The sequence below is a fragment of the Hevea brasiliensis genome, unplaced genomic scaffold (genome assembly GCF_030052815.1).
Source record: "Hevea brasiliensis isolate MT/VB/25A 57/8 unplaced genomic scaffold, ASM3005281v1 Scaf68, whole genome shotgun sequence".
NCBI lineage: Eukaryota > Viridiplantae > Streptophyta > Magnoliopsida > Malpighiales > Euphorbiaceae > Hevea > Hevea brasiliensis.
Window position 1 is genome coordinate 59967 of NW_026615228.1, and position 10101 is coordinate 70067.

General features: G+C 32.5%; 1 protein-coding gene and 1 non-coding gene across 2 annotated transcripts; both read left to right on the top strand.

Moving 5' to 3' along the window:
• The first annotated feature begins 506 nt into the window (after nt 1–506).
• On the top strand, nt 507–614 carry LOC131177637 (small nucleolar RNA R71). Its single transcript, XR_009147013.1, has one exon. It is a non-coding gene; the product is annotated as a small nucleolar RNA R71 (small nucleolar RNA).
• A 4151-nt stretch (nt 615–4765) lies between these two features.
• Nucleotides 4766–8462, top strand: LOC131177634 (disease resistance protein RPV1-like). The gene is made up of 11 exons (XM_058142692.1): nt 4766–4798; nt 4913–5063; nt 5181–5196; nt 5245–5367; nt 5842–6639; nt 6847–6898; nt 7389–7427; nt 7516–7645; nt 7765–7971; nt 8068–8124; nt 8281–8462. Exons 1-11 carry the CDS (start codon nt 4766–4768, stop codon nt 8460–8462), a joined length of 1788 nt encoding a protein of 595 aa, XP_057998675.1.
• The last annotated feature ends 1639 nt before the right edge of the window (nt 8463–10101 follow it).

Below are 10101 nucleotides of genomic sequence, written 5' to 3' on the forward strand. Positions count from 1 at the left end.
GATTTGGTCCTTAGTTTTATTGATTTCCCGATGAAAAATTGGGATGATTCCTCCAAGCTGGATTTTATGTTTGAGAATAAGGGTTGCACATTTGCTTGTTTCCATAACTACCAACATATGCAGCATGCTCTCCATAATCTTCTCCACAGCTCATTGTCCCTTCTGCATAAGCAACTTGTTGAGAATTTCTAAAAGATGATGATGAACTGGCTAGCATACTTAGATCTTCCATCTTCTTTGCTAAGACATTTGTAAGTGCATCCAATTTGGCATTGATCATATTAAATGGATTAAGATCATATATTCCAATAGCTTGTCTCTTTTGTGTTGGAGCTGGCCCTCTTGGACTACTCCAAAGATGAGTGTTCTTTGCAATTTTCTCCAAAAGTTCATAAGCTTCATCTTCCTGCTTTATAATGAACTCTCCACCTATTAGAGCATAAATAATCCCTCTGATAGCAGAAGTAACATTTGTGTAAAAATTCTGATTTATCATTTATTTGGAAATGGCATTATGTGGACATTGTCTTTCTAACTCCTTCCATCGCATCCATGACTCATAGAAAGTCTCATCTTCTCTTGGTCTAAAAGCTATCATTTGATTCCTTAATTCTTGTGTTTTTCCAGGTGGAAAGTATTGTGTAAGAAATGCATCAGTGAGTTACTCCCAATTTGTAATTGAATTGTGCGATAGAGAATCAAGCCAATCCAATGCCCTATCTTTCAAAGAGAATGGAAATAACTTCAACCTTGCTGCATCATCTGATACTCCAGGTTGCTTTTGCATATCGCAAATCATAACAAACTTCTTAAGATGAGTTTGAGGATTTTCTTAAGGATGACCTCCAAATTGAGAATTTTGAATGATTTGTAGCACTCTAAAATCTATCTTGTAGCTGTTTGCATCTATCCTTGGTCTTGCAATGCTTTCTCTCAAATCATTAAAGTGAGGGAATGCATGATCCATCATACTTCCCCTACGCACATTAGCATTGACAACTTATTCTCCTCGAGCTTCATTTTCATTATTTTGATTATTTCCAGCACTATCACCACTAATTCTAACTCTTTCTTCAGCCATTTCTGGTTCAATTTTAGCAACTCCCAAAACTTTTTTTATTCTTCTAATCTCTTTCTTATTGGCTCTATAAAACTTCTCAATTTCAGGATTGTATAAGAAAGATGTGTCACTTGTGTTTTTTGCTCTTCTCATAAAAGATCAAAAAGTACCTAAAAAGAATAAACAAATACAAAGTGAAAATATAATATAAAAATAAAAATCTAGAATAACTAAAACAACCAAAAATTCAATCTTAAACAAATAAATCCTCGGCAACGAAGCTAAAAACTTCATGTTGCCCAACTGCAAGTGCACGGGTCGCACAAGTAGTATAGATAAGATATCGTTCCCTCGAAGAGTTATGTTAATGATTGAATTTTCGATATAAAATTATCTAATTCTAGCTAAATTTAAACTAAAAAGTAGTTAAAGGAGGAGTTTAGGAATTAAAGGGTATAATTGCAAATTCAACTAAGAAATAACCTAAATGGGGTATTTAGCTATGATTATAGGCAATAGATTCAACAAAATAAAATGATGCAAGAATTAAAATATTAATGAAATATTAATCAATCAAAATCAACTAACAATCAACAATAATAATAATGTGATTCCATAGTTTAAGGGTTCATATTCAAGATATTTTGGGAATATAAATTGACTATCCAAACACATGGAAATTATTAATTTTATAGAGATTAATTTTTAAATCCTTTGAATACTCTTTCGAGTGAGAAAAAGAGTGTCTTAATTAAATCAATCCTACTTTCGTGAGGTTGAAATTAACTAAAACCCATTAGGTTTCTTAATCAATCTGTTAATCCTCTTAATCCTTAGTATATTTCTAGATCTAAGTTAATTAAGTCTAATTTCTTAATTATCTATCACAAGGTCTTCTCCTTTCGGTGCTTCAAACTAGGATTATGAACAATACTTAATGGGATCCTACACTAAGCATGTCATTAGGCACACAAGAAATGGATGAAACCACATAAAAACTATAAAATATGGATTACCCAACTAAAATCCACAAAATATATTAAATATTACATACCCAAACTCCAAAATCTTAGAAAAACTACTCACTATCCATATTTAATGCAAAGGATTCTAAGCAAATTAGGCAATAAATCTGAAAAGTAAACTAAGAACTAAGAAACCCAGTAAAAGAAATGTAGAAAATCGTGAAGAAAAGAAGAAGATTCCAAACCTGGTCTAGAAATGGAAGAATGTTGGTTGCTGCTTCCTTTTCCTTCCTTTTCTGTGTCTTCCCCCTTTACTTCTTCCAGCCAAAATGAGGTAAGAGTCCTTATATATATTCTCTAACAAAAGCCCTAAAAATGGTATGTGTGAGGTAACAATTCATGTGGGAGAATCTCTTTTCCAGCTCATTTATGAAGATGTGCACAGGTTATGCAAAATCTTGTGCAAATTTGACAGTTTCCAAAGGCTTCCCGTGAGGTTGCACAAGATGTGCAGGTTACTTGTGCAAGTTTCTGCAAGCTTTAAAGTACTCCATGAAAGTGCACAACCGAACTGCACAGGTTATGCAGCAAGTTGTGCAAGTTTCAGCAAGTTAGGGTATTTTTCCATGAAGCTGCATAAGGAGTTGCACAAGTTATGCAGTTGGTTGTGCAAGTTTCAGTCATTTAGAAATTCCTTCCATGAAACTGCACAAGAAAAGGCATGAAAGTGTACAAGCTTTGTGGCACGTTGTGCAGATTTTGGCAGGTGCAAGATTTCTTCTACGAAGCTGCATAGGGGGCCTGCATAAGCTGTGCAGCATGTTTTGCATTTTTCGGCAGGTTCACAATTTCTTCTGATTCCTGTGCAAAAACTGCACTACCTATGTAATAAGTTATGCAGATTTTGGCAACTTCACATATTCTTCAATTTCTAAGCTTCATTTTAGTACTTTTGGATATGGAAATCACTCCTTACTTGTACAATTACTTTTTAATTCCTTAAAAACGCTATTTTATATAAAAAAAATAAAAGCAAAAATTAGAAATTAGTCCAGAAATTGATAATTATGAAAAATTAATTAAATGACTAATAAAATTAATGAAAAATGACTAACAAATCAATAAAATGATTATGAAATTTAACCTAAATGACTATATAAAATGCATGTATCAAAAGAGCTACTTATATGCATCAAAGTTTAAAGAGAAAGGAAATAAGAAAACTCTAAGTGTTTTGGCAGCAAAATAAGCTTTGGACTAATTTTATACCCTCTCTATCGAGGGACTTTCGGTTGCCGAAAGTTCAGCTTTCGGCAGTCAAAAGTTCATCTTTCGGCTGTTGAAGTCTATTCTGTCCAAAAGAGCTCGTAGGCAGGAAAAAAGCTTCGGCTGACAAAAATCCATACTTCAGCTGCTGAAACTCCTTTTGCCAAAAACACTTACTCAAAAACTTTTAGAAATAAAACCTTTGAAACATTTTTCTTTCTTGAAAACATTTCGAACATATAACACATACAAATACACATTTTCACATTATACTGCCACTCCCTAGTCAGTAAAGTTTTACTTTTCACCAGAATATCCCGTCAATGACAGATATTTTGACATCGGAAAATGGCGAGTATTACACAAATAAACACTTTAATTAAAATTATAATTTACTCAAATTAGAACTGGTGTCTCCTCAATTTTTTTTTAGAAGGCATTAAGACTGAAGAACATCAATATCAAAACAAGTCCACTAGTCCAGCCACCCACCCGTAAGCTAAAGTCCACTAGTCCTATCTGTGTAATTGTTTTAGCAGTAAGAATGGGAAGGGGGCAATGGCAAGTTCCAATTCAAAGTTAGACTGAAATCAATTTAAATAAATCTAGTTTGAACTGGACGAAAACTGTTTGGTCCAATTTCAAGTTAAATCGTTTTCTTTATTTAAAAAATAATTATTAAATTTAATAAAAATTGAATTAAATTGAAATTAAAATTAGTAGGATATTACGGTCCAATGGCAGTCCTCTAAACTGTTGAATTCAAATCTTCCATGCCTAAATACTTTATAGATGAAACTTTATTTTAATTGATTGAGTTTTGATTGGAGCTTGAATGTTTCATTTTACAGTTAGCAAAAAAAATTTTCGAGTAACATTACGGCTAAGCAATTGATCTTTTCAAAAAGTGACGATGCTTTTAAATCATGCACTAAACTTTTGTTAAGATGTAGAATATGTTCCGATTCTCTCAAGATATAATAGAATATGTACAAAATTTCAACCTGTGCACAGAGTTTTGGTTGGGTTTATGTTAAGGATTTTCTTGCTTAGACTTCAAGAACTTAAATATATATGATGAGATTTACCTATTAAATATATGATTTCCATTACTTGTATCTTGAATCCATGATAGACGGTATTTAGGCAAAAATTATTCATATATTAATCTCAAATCAATTAGCAAATACCGAAATAATTATAAGTAATGACGATTTCCTATGCATTAGCTAATGACTATTTCTTTAAAAAAAAAATCCTCCGATTCTTATATTTGAAAATCGTTTAGGTTATGTTTAGTAGAGCGTAATGCAATACAATGTAATCAATTATATAATGCAATCAAATTTATAATGTAATATAATTATTATTAAATTCTTCTTTTTAGTTGAAAAATAAAAATATAAGTAGTATAATTCAATGATAATTTTTATTTTAATATTTAATTTATTTATAATGATAATAATAAATGATAATGGCTACAGTGATTGGTAATTTTGTGGTAGTGGTAGTTAAGTGTTGGTGGTAGTGGACACAGCGATAATTAGATGGTGGCAATGTGAGGTAGTGGTCAGGTGGTGATAGAAGGGACAATAGTTAAGTAGTAATCAAGTGGAAACAGGATGATAATGGTGATGGTGATGGTGGTAATGGTGATGGTGATAGTTGTGGTAGCGGCGGTGGTGGTGGTGGTGGTGATGATGATGGTGATAGTGTAGTAGTGCTAGTAGATGGTGGTTGTAGTAGTGCTAGTAATAGTAGCAGTGATGGTGGTAATAGTATTAATAATAAATAAATAAATAATTCAAAAGAAATAATTATAATTATATCCACACCAAATATATATTGAAAGAAAGGGGAAATAGACCCAACTCTTTACCATCAAATAGGCTGTACAAAGCAAAAGTTAGCCTTCGCTTCTCCATGATCTCACTAAAGTTTTTTGTTTTTCAGTTACCAGATATTGATGGCTTCGTCTTCTTCTTCCTCTTCTTCTATCAATCCTCAGTGGAAGAAGTATGATGCGTTTATAAGTTTTAGAGGTGCAGACATCCGAGAAGGTTTTCTCAGTGATCTGTACGAAGCTTTGAGTAGAAAACAAATCTGTACCTTCAAGGATGATAAACTTGACAGAGGACAAGAGATCTCACCATCTCTCTTGAAAACAATAGAAAACTCAAGGGTTTCCATAGTCATTTTCTCAAAACACTATGCCTATTCTCCATGGTGTTTGGATGAGCTTGTAAAGATTCTTGAATGCCAGGAAACTACAGGACAAATAGTATTTCCAGTTTTTTACCAAGTAGATCCCTCAGACGTTCAAGACTTGACAGGAAGATTTGGGGATGCACTTGCTTAACTTAAAGAAAATTTCAGAGACTGTTTAGAAAAGGTGGAGAGTTGGAGCTGTGCTTTGAAGGGAACGGCCAACATTTCAAGGTGGGATTCAAGAAATATTAAGCAAGACACTTATTTTCAATTGCTTCTATTTATTTATTTCTTCGTAGTTCATTCTGAATTACTATTGTTTAGGTCTTTATATGTGATCAGGCCTAAATCTAAACTCAACTCAATTCAACTAAGCCTTTATCTCAAAAATCTGAGGTCGGCTACATGGATTCTCTTTCTCCACTCTAAACTAATTGAGGAAATTGTAAATGATGTTGGCAAAAAATTAAATCACTTGTTTCCCAGCGTTTATGATGAAGATGGCTTTGTTGGAATTGATTCTCGTGTTAAGGAAGTTGAATCATTGTTATGTCTTGAATCAGAAGATGTGCTTATGATAGGAATTTGGGGAATGGGAGGTATCAGTAGGACAACTATTGCTGACAAAGTATGTAATGGAATTGCAAACAAATTTGAGAGTCGATGCTTTATTGCAAATGTCCGAGAAGAGTTAGAAAAGCGCACTCCAGTTCAATTACGAGATGAAATCCTTGGCAAAATATTAGAGGGAGAAAATTTTTATGTAGGCACACCATGTACATTGCATCCTTTCATTAAAAGAAGTCTTCATAATAGAAGAGTTCTTATTGTTCTTGATGAAGTGGATGACTACTTGCACCTAACAGACTTAGTTGGAGGGTGGAATTTGTATGGTCCAGGAAGTAGAGTCATTGTAACAAGCAGAGATAAGCAAGTGCTTGAAATTGTGGACTGCAAGAAATGTATTATTTATAAGGTTGAGAAATTAAATGATTGTGAATCTCTTCGACTCTTTAGCTTGCACGCCTTCAAACAACCTCATCCCGCAGAAGGCTACATGAAGCAGCTATCAGAGAAAGTGATAAGTTATACTCAAGGAGTTCCATTAGCCCTTAAAGTTTTAGGCTGCAACCTTTTATGGTAAAAGTGTGACAGAATGGGAAAGTGAGTTGAAAAAACTTGAAACTATTCCCAGTAAGAAAATTCAGGGCATTCTGAGAAGAAGTTATGATGAACTAGATGATAATGAAAGGAGTATATGTCTGGATATTGCATGTTTTTTTTTAAAGGGGAAGATGAAGAGCGTGTAAAAAATATATTAGATTGCTGTGGTTTTTCTGCAGACAGTGGAATACGTAGTCTGCTTGATAAGTCTCTCGTAACTATTTCCGGAAAGAAGGTAGGGATGCATGACTTAATACAACAAATGGGTAAGGATATTGTTTGCAAGGAAAATAAAGTGCCCAGAAAGCGTAGCATGTTGTGGGATGCCAAGGATATATATTATACACTGACAAAAGAAAAAGCAAGAACATGAATTGATTTTTTTTTTCATTTTTTCTCTTTTTGTAAGAAAAGTAATTTTGCATGTTTTATGCTCATTTTCATTGCTTAATTTTCTCTATCAGGGGGCTGAAAGTGTTGAAGCCATATAATTGGACATGTCCAAAATTAAAAATATGGAACTATGTCCTTCTGCCTTTGAGAAATTTTATAAGCTTAGATTACTAAAATTTTACAATCCTGGCTATGAGGAAATCAAGTTGCATCTTCCTAAGGGCCTGAAATTTCTTCCAAATGAGCTGAGGTTTCTCTAATGGGATCAATACCCTTTGAAATACTTGCCATCAAAATTTTGCCCTGAGAATCTTGTTGAATTGCATATGCAGAGTAGCCAACTCAAACAACTTTGGACCGAAGATGCTCCGGTATGCTTGAGCATGATTCTTTATGAAATTATCTGTAGAAACCTCTGGATATTTAAACTTGTTCTTAACCTTTTCTTTGTCATTACAGTTTATTGAAAACTTGAAATTTATGGACCTCAGCAACTCGAAACAACTGATCAGAATTCCAGACCCACTGAAATTTCCAAAACTTGAGGTTGTTATTTTGAGAGTTTGGTTGAAGTTTCTTCGTCTACTAAGTATCACAGAAAGATTGTAGATCTAAATCTTGGAAACTGCAGAAAACTCTGCCATTTTCCAAGCTGCATTTATTTGACGAATAGTGTAAGTCTTTCTTTCTATGGTTGCTCAAAACTAGCTCTTCTGCCAAGTGGCTTAGGCGAATTTAGGTGTGTTGAGTATCCTAATCTCATCGGATGCTCAAAGCTAAAAAGTCTTCCAAACAGCATATGCAATCTGAAATCTCTAAAACGGCTAGACATCTCACATTGTGTGAATCTCCATGGATTGCCAGAGAACTTGGGGGACTTGGAATCTCTGGAGAACCTGATTGCAACGAGAAGTGGTATTAAAAATCTACCAGCTTCCGTCAATCAGTTGAATTAATTAAAAATCTTGATCTGTGATGAAATTGATGGTTTGATATTGCCTTCTTTGACAGGCTTGGCCTGTCTTTATTATCTTTCTCTCCAGGGTTGTGGTATATCAGAAATTCCCAGTAATCTTGGCTCTTTAGGGTCATTGATATCAATATTTAGTTTTAAGTGGAAATAATTTCAAAAGCATACCTACAAGCATCAAGCAATGTTCCGAGTTGAAAACATTATGCTAAGCAATTGCAAGAGGCTTCAATTTTTGCGGGAGTTTCCATCAGCTCTTGAATGGTTAGATGCAGAAAATTGCACATCTCTGGAATTTGTATCAAGCACATTCATACAAGGATATATGAATTCCTATTTGGATTTGGATCTTAGCAAATGCATTAATTTGGATCAGAGCTCATCAATGGATTGTCTACTGCTCAAACTTCAAAGCATGGGACCACCAGAGGTTTGATTTACCATTTGATTTAGATTCTGAATCCAAAAAATATAATCAAATTAATTTTAGGGACAATGTCTAAAAAAGATTCTGAAGTTTGAGGGTTTTTTACCATTTGACCTCAAATTTTTTTTTTTTATTAAAAATATCTTAAATTTTAAACTTTTTTATAATTGCACCTCGCTGTCTATTCCGCCGTTAACAGTGAAAATGCCCAAAAAACCTCAAACTTTGCCATTTTTTACAATTGCACCCTAAACTATTTTTAAATAAATATTTCATGAACTTTGAAATTTACTACAATTGAATTCCACCGTCAATTAGTTGCTCCATCAAATGCTACTAAAGGTGCTAGGTTAGCACTTTTAATCTCTAATTAAAACTAATTAAACCCAATTTAAATAAAATAAACTATAATTGATGAATTAATACATTTTGAGGCTGTTAAGGTGGATTTGGTTGTTGTTGAGAGAGAATATTGATGGAGAGTGAGGTTTAGTTTTCACAAGCGTAGAGTTGGATTGGACAGAATTAAGCATCACAGAAGTGATGGCTTGTCTAGGTGATGAAGTAATGAAACTGGTGTCATATTTGCTAGAAATAAGTTTTCTTTTTTTTTCTTTTACTGTAAATTAGTTTTAATTAGTATCAATTTACGGATTAGAAATACTGACCTGACATCTCTATTAGCATTGAAAAAGGCAACTAACAATGGAGTTCATTGTAGTGAAGTTTAAAGTTCAAGGTATATTTATTAAAAAACAGTCTGGGGTACAATTATGAAAAAAATAAAAACAAAGTTTGGGATTTTTTTTTAGACATGACGGCCGAATAGACGGCAGAATACAATTGTAAAAAGGTTCAAATTTTAAGATATTTTTATTAAAAAAAAATTGGGATAGAATTATAAAAAAATTTCAAATTTTAGGATTTTTTTTTTAAGTTATTACCCCTTAATTTTATGAGTTTAGTTTGGTTTACCTCTAAATTATTCTGTTTGATTTGGAAATTTAAAAAAATAAAATAAAATAAAAACTTTGGTTTATAATTTATTTGACTCGGTTTTAAGACATCAAAAACCAGATTCTCTAAAATATATATATATATATATATATATATATATATATATATATATATTCAAAGTACGTGTTTTGGTTTAAACTGAAGTCATAATGGATGTTTAAAAGGTTTATGTTTTTACAATACTTTTTATATAGTATTGTATCATAATATTATAATCTATCATATATATGTATATGAATTCTTTAACATTCTTATACATTAAAAAAAATTGCTACTTTTGAATTTGGTCAGCATATTGCTCTGTTTTGTCTGTTCTACGGGTTCCTATACTTGTTTCCTGACAACTTCTTTGGATCTGAGTCTTTTGAAATGAGAAATTATTAAGGGCACCGGTTTACATGTATTCTCTTATTGAAAATATGAGTTCCATCTCTTTATATATATATATATATATATATATATATATATATATGTGGTATTATTTGATTTAGAATTTTTCAATTTGGTTTTTATAAGTTATTCTAAATCAGACCATCTCTATATATGTATAAGTGATTTTTCTTTTTTTTTTACAGGCTGATGCAACGAAGTTTGATTGCCTAGAATGTTTATGCATTGCGAGAAGTGAAGT

What these genes read in the sequence shown, in the direction of transcription:
- LOC131177634 (XM_058142692.1), top strand. Translation starts at nt 4,766, where the DNA reads ATGGCTACAGTGATTGGTAATTTTGTGGTAGTG. An exon ending in TAACTATTTCCGGAAAGAAG is followed by an intron (nt 6,899 to 7,388) that starts GTAGGGATGCAT and finishes TTGCATATGCAG; the next exon opens with AGTAGCCAACTCAAACAACT. An exon ending in GAAGTTTCTTCGTCTACTAA is followed by an intron (nt 7,646 to 7,764) that starts GTATCACAGAAA and finishes GCTCAAAACTAG; the next exon opens with CTCTTCTGCCAAGTGGCTTA.